The sequence below is a fragment of the Carassius auratus genome, chromosome 44 (assembly GCF_003368295.1).
Source record: "Carassius auratus strain Wakin chromosome 44, ASM336829v1, whole genome shotgun sequence".
Classification (NCBI taxonomy): domain Eukaryota; kingdom Metazoa; phylum Chordata; class Actinopteri; order Cypriniformes; family Cyprinidae; genus Carassius; species Carassius auratus.
In genome coordinates this window covers 11,768,981-11,790,778 of record NC_039286.1, presented here as the reverse complement: position 1 = coordinate 11,790,778, position 21,798 = coordinate 11,768,981, and the positions used below count along the sequence as shown (strand labels likewise).

Genomic DNA, 21,798 nt, shown 5'->3' with positions numbered 1-21,798 from the left:
ATTATGTGGGTTTCCAGAAAGCAAAATATGCGGGGCTAGCATGATTTCATAATCCCTGTATTTTCGTTGCAAAAAACTCATATGTGTATTAGCAGAAAGTTTAAAAATGTTGCGTTTCCTTTACACAAGTAAAGCGCCATTTCCCCCTATTATCATGGGAACATTATGAAGTGACGTGAACATCATCTGCAAACCCCGCGGTGAAACCAGGGCGAAACATGAAGCGCGCAAATCAGTCTTATTTCACTCAAGAGTTCACCTGGTCTAGATTTTGTTTTACTTCTTAAATTAGCTGTTCAAGCTAAGTTGTTGTTTTTTTCTTTTTATGGGCAAAAGAAAATCATGTTTTTTTTATATTTAAATGCAAACCTATCAAGATACAATTTTTTTTAGATATCGCCCAGCCCTAACACAAACACACACACACACACACGCACACACACACACAAGCAAACACAGCGTATCTCTTTGACACACTCACATGCTGCCAGCACATCCTCCTCACATCCTCAAACACACACAATCACACACACACGTAAACACACACTCACACATGTTTGTTTTTGTGAAAAGTGGGGACATTCCACAGGTGTAATGGTTTTTATAATGTACAAACTGTATATTCCTCACTCGCTCACACACACACACACACACACACACACACCTTCAGCTCTGTGTAGCTCCAGTGTCAGTTGTTCTCTTGCTCTCTCCTCCTCACACACACACACACACACACACACACACACACACACACACCTTCAGCTCTGTGTAGCTCCAGTGTCAGTTGTTCTCTTGCTCTCTCCTCCTCACACACACACACACACACACACACACACACACACCTTCAGCTCTGTGTAGCTCCAGTGTCAGTTGTTCTCTTGCTCTCTCCTCCTCACACACACACACACACACACACACACACACACCTTCAGCTCTGTGTAGCTCCAGTGTCAGTTGTTCTCTTGCTCTCTCCTCCTCACACACACACACACACACACACACACACACACACACACACACCTTCAGCTCTGTGTAGCTCCAGTGTCAGTTGTTCTCTTGCTCTCTCCTCCTCACACACACACACACACACACACCTTCAGCTCTGTGTAGCTCCAGTGTCAGTTGTTCTCTTGCTCTCTCCTCCTCACACACACACACACACACACACACACCTTCAGCTCTGTGTAGCTCCAGTGTCAGTTGTTCTCTTGCTCTCTCCTCCTCACACACACACACACACACACACACACACACACACCTTCAGCTCTGTGTAGCTCCAGTGTCAGTTGTTCTCTTGCTCTCTCCTCCTCACACACACACACACACACACACCTTCAGCTCTGTGTAGCTCCAGTGTCAGTTGTTCTCTTGCTCTCTCCTCCTCACACACACACACACACACACACACACACACCTTCAGCTCTGTGTAGCTCCAGTGTCAGTTGTTCTCTTGCTCTCTCCTCCTCACACACACACACACACACACACACACACACACACACCTTCAGCTCTGTGTAGCTCCAGTGTCAGTTGTTCTCTTGCTCTCTCCTCCTCACACACACACACACACACACACACCTTCAGCTCTGTGTAGCTCCAGTGTCAGTTGTTCTCTTGCTCTCTCCTCCTCACACACACACACACACACACACACACACCTTCAGCTCTGTGTAGCTCCAGTGTCAGTTGTTCTCTTGCTCTCTCCTCCTCACACACACACACACACACACACACACCTTCAGCTCTGTGTAGCTCCAGTGTCAGTTGTTCTCTTGCTCTCTCCTCCTCACACACACACACACACACACACACACACACACACACACACCTTCAGCTCTGTGTAGCTCCAGTGTCAGTTGTTCTCTTGCTCTCTCCTCCTCACACACACACACACACACACACACACACACACCTTCAGCTCTGTGTAGCTCCAGTGTCAGTTGTTCTCTTGCTCTCTCCTCCTCACACACACACACACACACACACACACACACACACACACCTTCAGCTCTGTGTAGCTCCAGTGTCAGTTGTTCTCTTGCTCTCTCCTCCTCACACACACACACACACACACACACCTTCAGCTCTGTGTAGCTCCAGTGTCAGTTGTTCTCTTGCTCTCTCCTCCTCACACACACACACACACACACACACACACACACACACCTTCAGCTCTGTGTAGCTCCAGTGTCAGTTGTTCTCTTGCTCTCTCCTCCTCACACACACACACACACACACACACACACACACACACACACACACACCTTCAGCTCTGTGTAGCTCCAGTGTCAGTTGTTCTCTTGCTCTCTCCTCCTCACACACACACACACACACACACACACACACACACCTTCAGCTCTGTGTAGCTCCAGTGTCAGTTGTTCTCTTGCTCTCTCCTCCTCACACACACACACACACACACACACACACACACACACACACCTTCAGCTCTGTGTAGCTCCAGTGTCAGTTGTTCTCTTGCTCTCTCCTCCTCACACACACACACACACACACACACACACACCTTCAGCTCTGTGTAGCTCCAGTGTCAGTTGTTCTCTTGCTCTCTCCTCCTCACACACACACACACACACACACACACACACACACACACACACACACACACCTTCAGCTCTGTGTAGCTCCAGTGTCAGTTGTTCTCTTGCTCTCTCCTCCTCACACACACACACACACACACACACACACACACACACACACACACCTTCAGCTCTGTGTAGCTCCAGTGTCAGTTGTTCTCTTGCTCTCTCCTCCTCACACACACACACACACACACACACACACACACACACACACACACACACACACCTTCAGCTCTGTGTAGCTCCAGTGTCAGTTGTTCTCTTGCTCTCTCCTCCTCACACACACACACACACACACACACACACACACACACACACACACACCTTCAGCTCTGTGTAGCTCCAGTGTCAGTTGTTCTCTTGCTCTCTCCTCCTCACACACACACACACACACACACACACACACACACACCTTCAGCTCTGTGTAGCTCCAGTGTCAGTTGTTCTCTTGCTCTCTCCTCCTCACACACACACACACACACACACACACACACCTTCAGCTCTGTGTAGCTCCAGTGTCAGTTGTTCTCTTGCTCTCTCCTCCTCACACACACACACACACACACACACACACACACACACCTTCAGCTCTGTGTAGCTCCAGTGTCAGTTGTTCTCTTGCTCTCTCCTCCTCACACACACACACACACACACACACACACACACACACACCTTCAGCTCTGTGTAGCTCCAGTGTCAGTTGTTCTCTTGCTCTCTCCTCCTCACACACACACACACACACACACACCTTCAGCTCTGTGTAGCTCCAGTGTCAGTTGTTCTCTTGCTCTCTCCTCCTCACACACACACACACACACACACACACACACACACACCTTCAGCTCTGTGTAGCTCCAGTGTCAGTTGTTCTCTTGCTCTCTCCTCCTCACACACACACACACACACACACACACACACACACACACACACACACACACACACCTTCAGCTCTGTGTAGCTCCAGTGTCAGTTGTTCTCTTGCTCTCTCCTCCTCACACACACACACACACACACACACACACACACACACACACACACACACACACACACCTTCAGCTCTGTGTAGCTCCAGTGTCAGTTGTTCTCTTGCTCTCTCCTCCTCACACACACACACACACACACACACCTTCAGCTCTGTGTAGCTCCAGTGTCAGTTGTTCTCTTGCTCTCTCCTCCTCACACACACACACACACACACACACACACACACCTTCAGCTCTGTGTAGCTCCAGTGTCAGTTGTTCTCTTGCTCTCTCCTCCTCACACACACACACACACACACACACACACACCTTCAGCTCTGTGTAGCTCCAGTGTCAGTTGTTCTCTTGCTCTCTCCTCCTCACACACACACACACACACACACACACACCTTCAGCTCTGTGTAGCTCCAGTGTCAGTTGTTCTCTTGCTCTCTCCTCCTCACACACACACACACACACACACACACACACCTTCAGCTCTGTGCAGCTCCAGTGTCAGTTGTTCTCTTGCTCTCTCCTCCTCACACAGTCGCTCCTGGAGCTCGTTCTGTCTGCGCTGTAGCTCCTCCATCTCCTCGTTCTGTCTGAACTTCTCTCTCATCAGCTCCGTCTGCGTGACCTGTGCATGCTCCAGCTGAAACAGAGCGGTCAGGACGGTCAAAACCAGCTTCTCATCATCTCAACCTCACTCACAAGAAACACTGGTTTATATCAGCGTCTGAGACCCAGTCAGAGAGATTCTGGAGCATCATAACAGTCTGATTCTGTCTGATATTCTCAGACTCATGAATGAGAAATAATGCTTTCTTAAATTATTTCAAAGAATTGCTAAAAACATGTCATAATAAATGCTTAGGTAATACATTTTTACAGTTTTATTTTGATTTGTATTTATTTAAATGTATCATTTTTATGATGTTATTAATTGTTAGTAATTGTTTCAATTTGATTTTTTTTTTCGCAAAATCATTTATTTTAATTTTGCTTTTTTATTATTTATTAATTTTAGTGTTTTATTTTGATTGTTTTAATTTAAAGTAATTTATTTAATTTTTACTGTTTTATTTATTTCGTTTTTATTTTAAAATATTCAGTCTAATTCGAGTCTTTTCATGATTTTAAAATCATTTATATATTTAAATTTTACAGTTATGATTTTATTATTTTAAAAGTTTAGGGTCACTAAGTTTTTTTAGTTTTTTAAGAAATTAATACTTTTATCAAGGCTGCATTAAAGATTCTACACAAGATTTCTATTTCAAACAAAAGCTGTTCTTCTGAACTTTCTATTCATCTGTGAATCCTGAAAATCACAGTTTTCACAGAAGTTTTCAGTTTTCAACACTGATAATAATCAGAAATGTTTCTCGAGCAGTAAATCATCATATTTTCATGATTTCTGAAGATCATGTGACTCTGTAGATTGGAGGAATGATGCTGAAAATACAGCGGAGCATCACAGAAATAAATTACACTTTAACACAGATCCACACAGAACACAGCTGTTTAAAACAGTAAAAATATTTCTAAATTTTTCATAATTTTTAATCAAATAAAAACAACTTTCAGAGACTCTTTCAGATTCATTCTGACCTCAACCCTTTGAACACTAGTACACATACAATCAGAAAGCCACATTAAAGTCAACAAGCTCCTATTTCTGTTCGATCTCCTTCATGTGGTGAACTAATGAACAGCTCTTGTGACACGACAGCGCGCCTGATCTCGTAAAACCAGAGTCTGAGCACAAAACACACACAAACACACCCAGGAATCTCATTACAGCGATGTCTAAAGCTCTTATCTCACTCCACGCACACGGAGAGCTGTAAACCCTGTCTGAGCGCACCAAAGGTCACATCTTACGGTGTATGGCGGCGTGGGCAGGGAGATCTTGGACACCACTTTGAGCAGGTGGCTGTTGTCCGGCCGGTTGACGTGAGAGATGTGCGTCTGCACCACCACAGAGTTCTTCTCGTGCAGCAGGTGGCTCAGAGGAAAGGGTCGAGGCAGCGGGATGCGAGACTCCACCTCGTACACATCCATGTCCTGACTCTCCAGCCAGCTGTCGCGCAGCACGGCCGAGTTCCAGTACGTCCGGTACGAGTCCATGTCGTCTTCTTCCAGACTCGTCTCACCGTCTCAGGAGTAAGTGACTCCGAGTGAACATCCCAGGGCTGAGCGAGCGTCTCTATGGAAGTGTCTCGGCGGAGGTAAACACACACAGATCTCACGTGGTGCGACGGGAAGAACCGCCTTCATGTGCCCGAGCGAGTCCTAGACGGAGCAGATCTGAAGCACTCTCCGTTCACTTTCACTCCGGCTGGAAACTCATTAACAATTCCATGCTTCCGTGGCAACAGTCCTCTGGGAAAACACAGGGCGAGAGAGACTCCCTCTGCACCTCTCTCTCTCTCTCTCTCTCTGTGTCTCTCTCTCTCTCTCTCTTATTCCCTCTGTGCCTCGATCTCCCTCGCTTACTCTCTCAGTCTCTCTCTCTCTCTCTCTCTCTCCCTCTCTCTCTGTGTGTGTGTCTCTCTCTCTCTCTGAGCCGGAGCACTTCCTGGTTTGTGGACATATGTGGGATACGTCAACAGTAAAGGCAGAGTCATGAAGCCTGCAGGTGATTTAACACACACACACACACACACACACACACCCTGTCCAAGCCTGTCCGACTAGATTCCTGCTCTATAACTGAGAACTAAATGATTAAAGCCTCATAACGCATTCAGAATCTCTACACATAACTTAATATTTACACTTGTCTACTTTTTTTCACAACTACAAAAAAATGGGAAATTCTTTCAAATTGAACGAGACCAAAAAAAAAAAAAATTATGTAAAATACATATATATTTTATTTAATACTGACGAGAAATCTGATTTGGATACGTTACTGTATGAAATTTATAAGAAGATATAATCTGGGAATTATCAGTATTAACCTCAATGGAGTGAAAGGACTTTGACTCTATGATTGCTGGAAAACTGTCTGAGTGTATGAAACCTACATGTTTACGGAGTCGTTCACATGTCGCGGCTAAAAACGCGTGGAAAACGCTAGATGCTTTTATTTAAAAATGGCAATCCATATACAGCTACGATCAGCAGATCCTTCATCTTAGCGGAGCTTTCAGTGTTGTTACGGGAAAGCATGAAGCTGATTGGTTGGTTCTTGTCACATGACCCGTGATGCACTTGCCGCATTCTGAAAAGTTGAGATGTAACACTTATTAAGTATTTTCGACACCTAATGGTTCTCGATATATACCCAAATAAAAAACACAGACACGAAACACGTTATATCTCTTAAGAAATAACTAAAAAAATCTAAATAAAGTAAATGAGGTGTATTTTAAGAGTCTTAAAGCATCTGCGAAGTTTCATTCCCGTACTAAAAACCATGCATTGTTTAGAAATGATTTTAATGTGTCTCCTCCACATCTAAACAGACCTGAACGCTTTATGAGGGTTAAAGACCATGAAGACGATTAATAATCAGGAATGTGCCATCAGAGTAATTATTTTCTCTTCAAAGCCTCCCTGATAACAACATTATTGATTAACCTCACAAACCTGGACACAAATCTTCATTCCTGAACAAGCCCTCACACGATTAAATGATCACAAGTGAAAGCAAAGACATTTATAACGTCACAAAAGATTTCCATTTCAAACAAGTGCTGTTCTTTTTCAACTGGAGATCACCGGTAAATCCCTTCGTTCTGCGCGATCAAAACCTGATTTTAGAGTTGATTTGAGTGCTTTAACCGTGGTGTTTTACTGCTTTTACAGCAGCGTGGCTCTGATTACATGAGACACACACGTCTATTAGTGTTTCAACCAATTTCACTCGCTCTATCAAAGCCTCAACACGTGCACATTTCCTCATATTTCAAGTCAAGCAGGATTTGATCCGATATAATCTTCAAATCTGTATCTTAAAATATCAATATAGATAGAAGGCAGCTAAGATATTTGTGCCATGTCAGCTACAACAGCCATGTTTGTGGTGAGAAACATGTAAAAAATTGAAAATAAATAAATAAATACAAAGTTTATTTTTAAAAGTCCAATAGAAGTTATTCATAACAAGAAACGTGAAAAACATAATTTTTTAATTTATTTAATAAATAGTTTTTTTTTTTTTTAAGTCTAACAGAAGTTTTTCATAAGACATGTGACAATTTTTTTTGAAAATATGAATAAATTAATTAATTAATTGTTTATATTTGAGAGTCTAACAGAAGTTATAAATAATGAGATATGTGAAAAATTGAAAAAAAAAATATAAAGTTTATTTTTGAAAGTCCAAAAGAAGTAATTCATAACAAGAAACATGTGAAAAACAGAAAAAAAATGTATATATAAGAATAAAAAAAGTTGAAAAGACACGTGAAAAAAAAAAAAAAAAGTAAAATAAATAAATAAATAGTTAATTTTTGAGAGTCCAACAGAAGTTAAAACGGCTGAATTCATAACAAGAAACATGAAAAATAGAAAAAAATAATAATACGATTAAACAAACAAACACATAAAAAGTTTATTTTGGAGATTCCAACAGGAGTCAAATCAGCTGCAGCTGGGATAAGAAATGTGAAAAATAGAAAAATAAATATATTTTTTTATAAAAGTACTTTTTGACCAAAAAAATTAATTGCGTCTCACTTCGTTAAAATCTTATCATAAGAATCAACCAAGAAGTACATGAAAGCATCAGAGTCCATCAAGAGATCACAGAGACAGATATTAGTTAATGTGTGCAGTCAGGATCTGAAGAGAGTTTGGCTTCACTGCACAAGCCCACAACCTACAGCTGAGCACTGGGGGCGGGGCTACACTGCTGCCACGGCGACCCAAGCCGTATGCAAATCAGCTGGAGCAAACATGTGTCTGTGAGCCTCAGGAGAGACTTCATCTGATATCAGCACGAGCCAGTCACCATGGGCTTCAGACGGATTCTGATGTTTCCGGAAGAGTCTCTTTTTTGATGTTTTTTTTTTTCAAAAATGCAGTAAAAATTCTAAATATTTTTACTATTTAAACCAGCTGTTTTCTGTGTAATTTATTTCTGTGATGCGCAGCTGTATTTTCAGCATCATTACTCCTACAAATGACCTGATAAATGGGGTTCCCAGAATTCACTGTGTTGCATTTCAAATTTAGTTTGAATTTGATGTTTTTTTCTTTGAAATAACTATGTTTCTTCTTATCTGTAATGTTTATTAGGGTTAAATGTTACATATAATGTTGTTAAGTGAAAGTTTATTGTATATTTCAGTGTAATGAGTCTCACCGTGATGGTGATTAGTGTTTGTGTGAATGACTCTGTGCACCTTCTGTGTATCTTTTTGTTTAAAAGCTAGAGGTGTGCGATACCGCTAGATTTGGTATCGATCCGATACCAAGTAAATACAGGGCCAGTATCGCCGATACCGATACCAATATCGATACTTTTTAATAATTAAGGTGGATGCGTCTTCAACCTAAATCTAAATGAATTTTCATGACTTTTAATTTGTTTTTGTGATTTGCATTTTGGGTTATTAATCAGTACTACGAAAGCTTTTGTTCAGAAACAACTTTTGGTTACTTCTGATTTATTTAAATAAACAAAGTTACAAAATGATTACTTCACAAATATAAAAAATGTAAAAACAAATTCTCTTTTCAAGTAGCATGTTAATAAAAAAATGTTTCTCCTCTTGTGCACTTCTTTTCAGGATTGTTTTCTTAAAGTCACAACGTTTTACTTCACAATGTAAAACAAATTCTCCTTATACAAAATTCCTGAAGCCGACATCTTCCACTATGGAAAGAGGCTGCAAGTCCTTCACAATCATTTCTGATAGGCGCCTTGTAATATCTACTGCTCTTGGAGAATCAGTTATTGATAAAATAATAAAAAATAATTAATTCTGGTGCACATCTAGGTGAAGTTTAAATATAGAAACTAGTATCCCTTTCACAGCTAACACAAAAAGGGTAGATCGGCCTGAAAATACAGCCATACAACGCTCTTCTTTCTCTCCGCCTCTGACTGACTGCTGCTGTTAGAAATGCGCGGCTGAGCGGTGCGCGCGCCTGACTGCTGGTGGTAGCGCTAGTGGTGAGTCACGTGACGGTACAACACAGGAGAGGGGGCGGAGAGCAGTGTCGAGCACGAGCAGCACTCTTGAGAGCTTGCTCTGCTCTGTGACAGCAGCAGCATTTTGATAAACACGGCCAGGTGGCAGAACGAGAGAAACTGAAACTTAAGTATCGATATTTTCCCGTTGGTATCGATCAATACCGATACCAACGTTGGTATCGATATTATCGATATTAGTATCGATCTGCCCACCTCTATTAAAAGCTGCTTGAGATGGGCTTTGATTCATCACACAGTGTATTACAAAGATAAAAGACAGATGTATTTTGTCTGCTTGTGCTTGCCGTACCTGAGTGCTGGTCTCAGTGATGGTGATGAGCATCTTCTCCACGGCGCTCTGCAGACGATCGCTGATGCTCATCACAAACTCCTCCCTCTCCAGCAGGAGCTCCGCCTCCTGTAGCTGTAGCTCCGCCCCCTTGAACTTCAGCGACACTTCCAGCCCGTCGTCCATCCCTCTCTCTGCTGAAAACATGCTGAGGTCATTGACAGAAGAGATTCAGCCTTTAAATGAGTTTCCTTACTAACAACCGTAAACACAGTGTGTGATGTTTCTGAAAATAAGGACAGAGATGTAACCGATTCATTCTTAATGAGCTACAGATTACTGGAGGAAATCACAAAGGCACAAAGGAGACATGAGTCAGATGGTGTCACACAATAAGGACTGGTTTCGTTTCAGGGTCTTTTGTGTGTTTGGGGTGTTGAGTTACAGGAGTGTCTGTAGATTTCACATCAGGAGCATCATAGACATTATGGTTATTATATCATACTAAAACTACAGACAAAAAAACATTAAATAGCTACTAAAAAGAACAAAGACACACACCCAAATTACTAAAACATTAACTGAAATTAAAAATGATAATACATATTATTTATAAATAATAATTAGTAAAATATAAAATAAAAACGGATTCAAAATGTTAATAAAAATTATAAAAGTATATTAAAATGACATAAAACTTTAAACTAAAATTAAATCCAATAATTATTATTATTTCTAAATAATAAAATATAATTAATATCTTGATACTATAACAGAAATACTAAAACTTACTAAAATTTAAATTAATAATACACTGGTTAAAAAGATTAATACAATTTATAAAAGCATCTTAATGATGCTAAAATAACACTAAAACACACGACATAATTAAAACTTTAAATAAAATTAAATAATATTTATAAACAAATATATTTTTTTATATTAATGCAAACTTTAATAGTATCTCAATTATACTAAAAACACACACCTAAATTACTAAAAATATTAACTAAAATTACAAATTACAATAAATATTACAATAAATATTATTTATAAATAGTAAAATAAAAAAAATATAAAAATATATAAAATCAATACTTTAATAAAAAGTATAAAAGTATCTCAATGATACTAAAATAACACTAAAAACACTGAAATAAATAACAATAAATACTATTAGGAAAACCAACTCCAGACACTTTATACCCCAGTAACGATGTACACTGTCACACCGCCCATCCCTCTTTCACAATATTGATAAACTATGATAATAATAACTGAGTGACACTAGAATAACACGGTTTGGGGAACACACCCATACGCAGGTCACATGACCGCACCTCCACTCTACACAAAACAGCTCTATGCAAAGACAATGAGTCAACAGAAAAGGACAAACGAGACGGACAGGATCTGATGTGGCTTCACTGTCGTCTGTTATTAACTCCTCGCTGTGACTGTAATAACAGACGCTTCTAGATCATCTCTCAAACACCACTGTAGCTGTAGGTGTGTGTGTGTGTGTGTGTGTGTGTGTGTGTGTGTGTCTGACCTCCAGCAGGCCCTTGGGACACATGACGGCCGATGGTCTCCTCCGCCGCAGCCGTGGTCTTCAGCACATCGAGCAGAGCCTGACGCAGAACATCCCTGAGAGAGAGAGAGAGAAACACTACTGACTCACTGACTGAGGAGAGGAACTCATTCAGACAGACACGTGTGTGACATAAATAAATACAACTAAATTAAAAAACTTTTACAATTGTAAAATTAAAATAAATATAAAATCAGAATAAAACTTGCTAAATATTATTCAATCATAAAAATGTAAAAAAAACGACTTTTAAAATAAAAACAAATTAAAATAAAATTGATTAATTAAATTGATGATTAAATTGTAACATTAAAATAAATATTTTTAAAATTAAAATTAAATTAAAAAAGTAAAAATTTTAATGTTAAATTCAAATAAATTGTAAAATGAATTAACTAAATCAGAAAAATGTCAAATAAAAGTAAATAAAATGTAAAAATAAATAAATCAGCACACAATTTACTATTTTTTAAAAACTGTATTAAATCATAACATACAATTTCAATAAGTATTTATAAAATAACATTTGCAAAATATTTTTAAGTTATAAAACTAAAATAATATTAAAATTAAAAAAAAAATTACAAACAATTTATCAAATCAAAATTTCAAAATAAATACATATTTGTAAAATAAAAAGAAATTGAGATTCAACTTCCTAACAATAAAATAAATAATGTCAAATTAAAATAAAAAAAATAAAAATAACAAATGAAAATAAAACAGAATTAAATCATAATCGTGTCAAATTACAAATAAAACACTTACTAAAAGTTTATTAAATCATAAACATTTACAATTAAAATAAACACAAATCTATCGGCCTATTGACTTGTTTGTGGCGAAACGCATCGTGAATTATTCATGAGCTCTAATTACTCCTCACCTCTCAGTGATGATGTCATCAGACGAGAGCTCTGGGTCCTGTGCGTGTGGCTGTGAGGTCACGGCTCTTCCCTGACCTCTGACCTTCGTCTCATCCTCCGCTCTCGTCTGGAGCTTATGAACAGGCAGGAGAGAAACGGCAGACAAGAAGCCGGTCATTTCATCACAGTCTGTTGTGTTTGTCAAACTGAGCTCCAGAGCGCACACACACACACACACACACACACACACACACACACATGAGAAGCTGCTATAGCAACAGCTGCACCTGACATCATCCGTTTCTAAGGAGACGAGCTCCTCCTTGTGGCACAGAGGAGGAAGTGCAGGCGGAGCAGACATGAGTTTAATTACTCATTTATCAAGATGAACTAATGTTTATATATGTATTACACTTTATATATTCACTATTCATTAATATAATTATTTATTATTAATTTTCACAACAGATCTCTTCAGACACTGAGAAACCGTGGATCAGCTCATAAGGGAGGAGCCTGTTGCCAGGGAAACGGTGATGTTTACACTACCTGCTGGGTCTGAGTGCCGCAGCTTTGCATTCTGGGAAGGCGGAGTTCATCTCTGCATCTCTCAGTCTCGTCTTCTCTCTCCTTCACCTGCTGCAGCTCCAGATCCCTCTGGTTCAAACACACACAGAGAGAGAGAGAGAGTGAGAGAGAGGACAACTTTTATCAAAATGTAACAACTTTCACTTTTAGTGAACTTAGCCAGCATTAAGTTACAGCACTGACTCATTTGAAGACCACAGCAGTAGTCCAAAAATAAAATATGAAATTTAAAAATAAAAACACTCAAAATAAAACAAACTAATAATTAAATGATAAAAATTTAAATTAAATAAAAAAAGGTTTAATTAAAATAATAAAAATTAAAAAATACAATTATTTTCTTTTTAAATAAAAATAAAACTAATAATTAATGAAATAATAAAATTTACATTTATTACAAAATAAAATGTACTACAGTTCATAATAATGTCAAAATAAAATATATAATTTTAAAATCATTATGAACATTTTTTATAAAAACACCCATTAAAAGTTAATCATAAAATATAAAATTAAAATAAATAACAAAAGTAATTAACAAAAGTAAAAAACAAAAATAATTAAACCATTAAAAATTAAAAATGATTTAAAAATTAAAAATTACAGCAAAGTAAAACTTATTTAAAAATTATAAAATATTAAATTTAAATAAATAATTGTAAATATAATAATAATAATAATAATAAAGAATTAAATCTTAAAAATGTAAAATGAACAATTAAAAAAAGTCAAAATAAAAATATTAAAAATGTAGTATAAGTATTTAAATAAAAGTAAATGTGTTGTTAAATTATAGAAATATTAGTTTAAAATCTCAGGGGGCAAGTTAATGGTTTAGCTCAAATGGATTCGGTCCTGACCTAAACAATTACTAACTAGCTGCTTGACTGCTAATTAACATTCATAAACAAACAAACATAGTTTATATTTAGTATAGAATTACTTAGTATAATGTTTATATATATATATATATATATATATATATATATATATAAAAAAATTTATTACATTATATATTTTAATTTTATTTATTTATTTATTTTAATACATACATCAGGTTAAACTAAATGAAAATGCGAAATGTTGCCTCGGAAACTAGCTTAAATAAAATGAGTATAATATTTATATTAGTATAAATTTAGTATATAATTATTGAAATAGTATAACATTTCATTATGTTACATATTATTATTATTTAAGTTAATGTTTTGTTTTTATCAAGTCATTTTCTAAGTATTACCTTAAGTTACTATAATAACTATACTTTATATAATATTTATTATAGAATAATAAATAAGTTATTTCTACTGTATATTATAATGCTTTGACACGCTGACGATTCATTCATTTGATCTTTTCAAGCACCAAGTGAATCTGACATGAGTTTTTTTTATCAGTTAAATAACGTTCCCATCTCATCAAAAACACTGGGGCTAAAGAGCAGTGTGTGTGTGTGTGTGTGTGTGAGAGAGAGAGAGTGTGTGTGTTCATGCAGTAAATGTGAGCTGAAGGGCTTCAATGCTGCAAAATTACACACACACACACACACACACACACACACACTCGGTTCATCTTCTAGGTCGAGCTGCAGAATGAATCTGAGACTCCTATGAGCTTGTATATTTCACTTATGAACAAATTCTAAACCCTACTAAGAATTAAAATGAACTAAATCCATAATAAGTGCTGAACTGGTGAAGCACCCAGCGTGGAGGAATCAGACACATGTGATCTCACCTTCATCAGTCGATCCTCCTCATCCTCGCTGGTGTCCGTCTGTGTGCAGATGCTCGTCTCTCGGCTCTGTCTGCTGATCCGAGCCTCTTCTGTCTGCTGGGCGAACTCAACCGACATCTGCACGATCACCTGACACAAACAAACATACACCATATATTCATGAAGATAGATTCACGACGACACAGATTCATGAAGACAGATTCACTAAGACAGATAGATTCATGAAGACAGATAGATTCATGAAGACAGATTCACGAAGATCGATATATTCACGAAGACAGATTCACGAAAAGACCGATTCACGAAGACAGATAGATTCATGAAGACAGATAGATTCACGAAGACAGATTCACGAAGACACTGATTCGTGAAGTGAAGAGAGATTCGTGAAGACAGAAATTCGTGAAGACAGAGATTTGTGAAGACAGATAGATTCGTGAAGACAGATAGATTCGTGAAGACACAGATTCATGAACACAGACAGATTCACAAAGACAGATTCACGAAGACAGACAGATTCACGAAGACAGATTCACGAAGACAGATTCACGAAGACAGACCGATTCACGAAGACAGACCGATTCAGGAAGACAGATAGATTCGTGAAGACCGATAGATTCGTGAAGACCGATAGATTCGTGAAGACCCATAGATTCGTGAAGACCCATAGATTCGTGAAGACAGATTCGTGAAGACCGATAGATTCACGAAGACACAGATTCATGAAGACACAGATTCACGAACACAGATAGATTCACGAAGACACCGATTCACGAAGACACAGATTCATGAAGACACAGATTCACGAAAACAGATAGATTCACGAAGACACCGATTCACGAAGACACCGATTCACGAAGACAGACAGATTCACGAAGACACAGATTCACGAACACAGATAGATTCACGAAGACACCGATTCACGAAGACACAGATTCACGAAGACACAGATTCATGAACACAGATAGATTCATGAAGACACAGATTCATGAACACTGATAGATTCACGAAGACAGATACACGAAGACAAATAGATTCGTGAAGACAGATAGATTCGTGAAGACAGATAGATTCACGAAGACACCGATTCACGAAGACACCGATTCACGAAGACACCGATTCACGAAGACACCGATTCACGAACACAGATAGATTCACGAAGACACCGATTCACGAAGACACAGATTCACGAACACAGATAGATTCACGAAGACACCGATTCACGAAGACACAGATTCACGAACACAGATAGATTCACGAAGACAGATTCACGAAGACACCCATTCACGAAGACACCCATTCACGAAGACAGATAGATTCACGAAGACACAGATTCACGAAGACACAGATTCACGAAGACACAGATTCACGAAGACACAGATTCACGAAGACACAGATTCACGAACACAGATAGATTCACGAAGACACCGATTCACGAAGACACCGATTCACGAAGACAGATAGATTCACGAAGACACAGATTCACGAACACAGATAGATTCACGAAGACACCGATTCACGAAGACACAGATTCATGAACACAGATAGATTCACGAAGACAGATACACGAAGACAGATAGACTCGTGAAGACAGATAGACTCGTGAAGACAGATAGATTCGTGAAGACAGATAGATTCGTGAAGACAGATAGATTCACGAAGACAGATTTACGAAGACACAGATTCGTGAAGACACTGATTCATGAAGACCGATAGATTCATGAAGACAATAACGATAATCAACGCTTTGCTTCACGTCTGGCGGTTCTTTGCCTTTATGTCATGCATTTTAATGGAGGCAAACTGTTTAATATCCCTTTATCTTTTATCTTTTAGTGATGTCTTATAAATCTGTCATAAAAAACTAAACATTTTAGATTTCAACAACAAACTGGAGTTGAAACATAAATATAAAATCGAATTGTTGATATAGGGACTGATTTATGTGAAATTTATAACGATTTTAGTTTCAGTTTGCCATAAATATAAAATGATATATAACTAATAATAATAATATATAATGACTAATAATAATGTTGGTGTATCATCAGCTAAGAATAGGCAATTCCTCATAAAACTACCGTTAAAACACAGGTTTACTCACTAAATAAAAAAAAAATAAAAAAAAACGATTTTAACTTTTTTTCTAAAATGTGAAAACATTCATTTTAAGGTGCATCACCAGCTGATAAATAAATAAATAAATAAATAAATACATTACTTTTGGTTTCAGTTTTTGTCTAAATATTATTACAGATTAATTTCAGTGCATCACCGGATGAGAATAAGAAACAACATTCTTTATAAAACTACCATAGAAACTTTATGCAGGTTCTCTAAAATAAAAAAACTAAATAAAATATTTTGGTTTGGGTGCTTCTGTAAAAAAATCTATTTTGTTGCATCATTAGTTGTTGCTTATTCTCAGCTGGTGATGCAAAAGCTCACACAGTTTTTCCATCTATAATGAAGCAAGCGTGTGATATAAAAGCATCATACAGTGTTAAAGTCTCGTAAAGCACCTTGGCGATCTCCTCCTCCAAGCGTCTGAGATGGGTTTCCTCCGGAGGAGACGTGTCCCTCAGTGTCTCTCTCTCGGACGAAGCTCTCCGCTCGGCCTGCAGATCCTGCTCCAGATCTACAGAGACTCGCTCCTCGTCCTCCTCCTGAGACACAACCAGCAGCGAGAGGAAGAGACGAGCGTGTGTAAGTGTGTGTGTGTGTGTGTGTGTGTGAAAGAGCTCTTTCTCGTGGACAGAGACACACGTGCGTCACACACACTGAAGTCAGTCCCTGGGCTTCTCTCTGAATCTCATTCAGTCGCTCAAACAGGATCCAGACTCAGATTCAGAAGCTCTTTTGTAGCGCATCGCTCTGTTTCTCTGTATATTCACACATCCCTCTATTCATATCCTTCTATGCTTCTCTTCTTCTCTTTCTATCACTCTGTTTTTGTCGTCTTTCTTCGTTTCTTCATTTATTTTATCGGTCATGACTTTAATTTAAATATTAAACTGATGTTTAATAAAAAAAAACTGTTTGGTAAATACACTTTATAATTCACAGCGAGAGATTTTTTTTGTTCAAATATTAATAATACATAATAAAAAAATATATTTATAACTTAACTTATAAGTATATATAATATAAAATCTATAATATAATTTCTATTTAACAAGATAATCACAATTTAATTTAGACAGAAATGTATCTTTTTAGAAGAAAAAACAATGAATTCATATAAATTTTATAATTTACAGTGAAAATATATCGATAACTCTATAAATATAATTATACAGTAAAACACTAACACTTTTATTGTAAGAGCTAAAATATATAAATATAATATAAATATAGATTTTAAAACTATATCAAATTTACAAGTCTTAGTTTCACTGTAACTAGAGGTAAAAAGTATGGATTATCTCATTATTTAAAACAAAACCTTAGAATTAGTTTAAGTGTAAGATATAAATGGCCTTATTTATAGAGAAATAGTATATTAAACATGGTAAAACTGGACTGTACTAAAATAATAGTGTAGATATAATTCACATAGTGACCAAAGGATGTCCTGTAATACACAGAGCATTCAGACTGACTGTGTTTCTAACTGTACTTTACCAAGCATTTAACACAGTGTCCAGTGTAAGAGTGTGTGTGTGTGTGTGTGTGTGTGTGTGTGTGTGCAGCACACAGAGATGGAGACGTTCACTCATGCATAATGTAGGGCAGCTCTGAGCCGCAGGCTTAATACACACAGCAGCGCTACGAAAGCACAAGACAAATCACAAGACCTGAGGGAGAAACTGTGAGGTGAGACTGACCTGAAGACGATCACAGCACTCGTCTCTCGTCTGCAGCGGACAGACGCTCGGCATGCTGGGAAAACACAAACACAAACACAGAGCGAGAGAGTCACCAAAGCACAAACAATGACCTCATGAAATTGTCATGAACCTATTTCATAGTCCATGCAAAACCAACCGCATTTTGAAAAACATCAGAATCTTGAATCTTTTAAGAAGTTTTTAAGAAGACAAGAATCTTCTTTCTTTTTTTTTTTTAGCATTTTTATTATTATTAATATTTTTTTCAATGTTATTTCAGTTATCGTTTAAAACTTTGCAACATTCAAATCCACAAGCTTTCAACATTATTTCAGCAGAATACTGTAAAAAACACTTTCAGTTTTATTTATTTTTATTCATTATGCGGCCACTTTTACTTAATATAATGTAGAAACGTAAATCTTCAGTAAAGCTGATTTGCAACAATTTACATCGTTAAAAGTGCTATACAAATAAAATTAAACTGAATTGAATTCCATCCATTCAATCCTTTAGACAGATTTCTGAAGATCATGTGACACTGAAGACTGGAGGAATGATGCTGAAAATACAGCGGAGCATCACAGAAGTAAATTACACTTTAACACAGATTCACACAGAGAATAGGTATTTTAAATAGTAAAAATATTATACAATTTTTACAGCATTTTCTTTCTTTTTTCAGCACGTGTTTGAGTGTGTGGTGATGTTAGACTGGAGTCACCTGAAGACCTGGCCGGCTCCTGTGAGCTCCTGGAGTCTGCTCTGCAGCAGGAGGATCTCTGCGGTGAAGCGCTCCTGCATCTCCTCCATCTGCTGCTGATAGTAGCTCTTCAGAAGCTCGATCTCCTGCCGCTGTCTCTCCTCCAGACGCACCGAACACTCCTCGAACTCTGCCTTCAGCTCTGTAAGAAACACAAACACAACACGTGAGGAGATCCTGTCCCCGATTACATCAGCGCCGAAACCCTCCATTCTGATAATAATCAGAAATCAGGGATGCACGATATATATCGGTCATCATATCGGTATCGGCCGATAAATGTTAATTTTTTTGTAATCAGAAATGTAAATTTTTCTATTTTCTGTATACTGGAGGGTAACAATTGTATTTAGGCTATATGCCTATAATACATTGCAGGCTTTAAAAGACCTGTTTTAAAAGACATTTTTTTTTTTTTTTCGTGATGCGCTATGAAATTGTTGCGAAACAAATTGTATTTATTATAATATAATTATATATCGGTTATCGGCTTTCATATTTAATGAATTATCGGTTATCGGTATCGGTCAAATTTTTTTAATTAATGATGCATCCCTATCAGAAATATTTCTTGAGCAGTAAATCATCATATTTTAATGATTTCTGAAGATCATGTGACACTGTAGATTGGAGGAATGATGCTGAAAATACAGCGGAGCATCACAGAAATAAATTATACTTAACACAGATTCACACAGAAAAACAATATTTTACTTCATAATATTATTTCACAATATTACTGTTTTTCCTGTATTTCTGACCAAATAAATGTTAATATAAGCAAAAGAGAATTCTATAAAAACATTTAAGAATCTTACTGTTTAAAAACTTTTGAGTGGTAGCGTGTATATATATATATATATAGAGTCAATATTTATGTTTACCTGCATCTCTTTCCACCAAAAATCAACTTTTTACCTTTTTAAAAAAATAATATATTAGCTCAAAGGTGCACATTTTAGGTTACCTGAGAAAACTTTTTTTTATGCTTAGTGCTGTGTTGGCAAGAAATTATATACAATTCTATAAAAAAATAAAAAAAATAAAAAATCAGAACGGTTCAATTCTTTGTAATAATATAATATAATATAATATAATATAATATAATATAATATAATATAATATAGAAGCAGATATTGCTCATGAATTCCCTTTTTGTGGTCAATTTTTATAATATAATATAATATTAGAAACAGACTGAAGCATTTAAGCAAATAGAATAGAACAGAATAGAAATAGAAACTGAAGCATTTAAACTGAGATCTGCCAGCTAAATATTTTCAAATAACGTGAACATGTGAATTCTTATATAGTTATCGGATTACATTAAGAGTTTGCACACTACTGTGAGTGACTGTAATATCTGGGAGTTTGTTAGTGTTCTGTGCCCATAATCCTCTATTTACAGCACTTAATCAAGCCACTCTTCTTTAAGCATTATGGGGTTTTCTTTCACATGTCACTGCGTTTGATTTGGATCTCGTGTTGAGCGCTTTCATCCTCCATCCTCTTTCTGTGCCACCTGTAAACCGCATTCACCGATTATAACTCTGTAGCGAGTCGTCTGACAGTGTCTCTCTCTTTCATGTAGAGGGATCTCTTAATAATGCATGTGAACCGCCCACTGACCTGCGGCTCCCTGCTGCTGCTCGTGTGTGTCCTGCGTCTGCGTCTGCGTCTGCGCTGACAGACTCTCTCTGAGCATCTGCAGCTGAGCGGCGTGGATCTGAGACAGACTGATGCGCTGAGCCTCCAGCTGCAGACGACACTCATCCTGCAGACACACACACACACACATCCATCCGTCTGTCATTAAACCTTAGAAGGTTTAATGACCTTCTGAGAACCTTCTGAAGATAACATACAGACAAATCCCACAAAAACACCCCACAAAAGATTCGCAGCTGATTATTTAAGGATAAAGGATCAGAGAGATGGTGGAAAATGTCTGGGTCATATTTCCAGTTCCAAAAAATCAATAATTATAACAATAATAAATAAAACAGAAAATAGGGATGTAAAGATTAACCGTGAGCCGGTTAATATGTGACGATTCAAATCGGTTGAGATTCTGAACAAATCAGGATTCAGTCAGGGGAAGGAGTTTATATGAATGTGTCTGAGGGGAAACCTGTGATATCAGAGGGTCTCACATAAACTACTTTGATGATGTTTTTCTTACCTTTCTGGACATGGACAGTAGACCGTACACACAGCTTCAATGGAGGGACTGAGAGCTCTTGGACTAAATCTAAAATATCTTAAACTGTGTTCCAAAGATAAACTAAGGTCTCACGGGTTTAGAACGACATGAGGGTGAGTTATTAATGACATAATTTAGATTTTTGGGCGAACTAACCCTTTAAGCTCAACCTGCTGCGGTGTTCACAAGTGCTTTGTTTACAGCCGTAACCAAGG

The 21,798-nt window shown here is 37.5% G+C and overlaps 1 protein-coding gene across 5 annotated transcripts in view; it reads right to left on the bottom strand.

Moving 5' to 3' along the window:
* The window catches only part of LOC113062489 (A-kinase anchor protein 9), a 75,538-nt gene that overhangs the window by 25,630 nt on the left and 28,110 nt on the right, over positions 1-21,798 (bottom strand). For 4 of the 5 annotated variants that reach the window (XM_026232379.1, XM_026232383.1, XM_026232381.1 and 1 more), the window contains 10 exons: positions 21,010-21,154; positions 19,342-19,522; positions 18,615-18,669; positions 17,310-17,453; positions 14,788-14,916; positions 13,012-13,119; positions 12,483-12,595; positions 11,558-11,652; positions 10,027-10,202; positions 4,055-4,217 (listed from right to left, as the gene is read on the bottom strand). In XM_026232379.1, coding sequence (XP_026088164.1) covers positions 4,055-4,217; positions 10,027-10,202; positions 11,558-11,652; positions 12,483-12,595; positions 13,012-13,119; positions 14,788-14,916; positions 17,310-17,453; positions 18,615-18,669; positions 19,342-19,522; positions 21,010-21,154 — 1,309 coding nt within the window. The remainder of the gene's footprint in view (positions 1-4,054; positions 4,218-10,026; positions 10,203-11,557; positions 11,653-12,482; positions 12,596-13,011; positions 13,120-14,787; positions 14,917-17,309; positions 17,454-18,614; positions 18,670-19,341; positions 19,523-21,009; positions 21,155-21,798) is intronic. The other variant, XM_026232380.1, reaches the window with a different exon arrangement.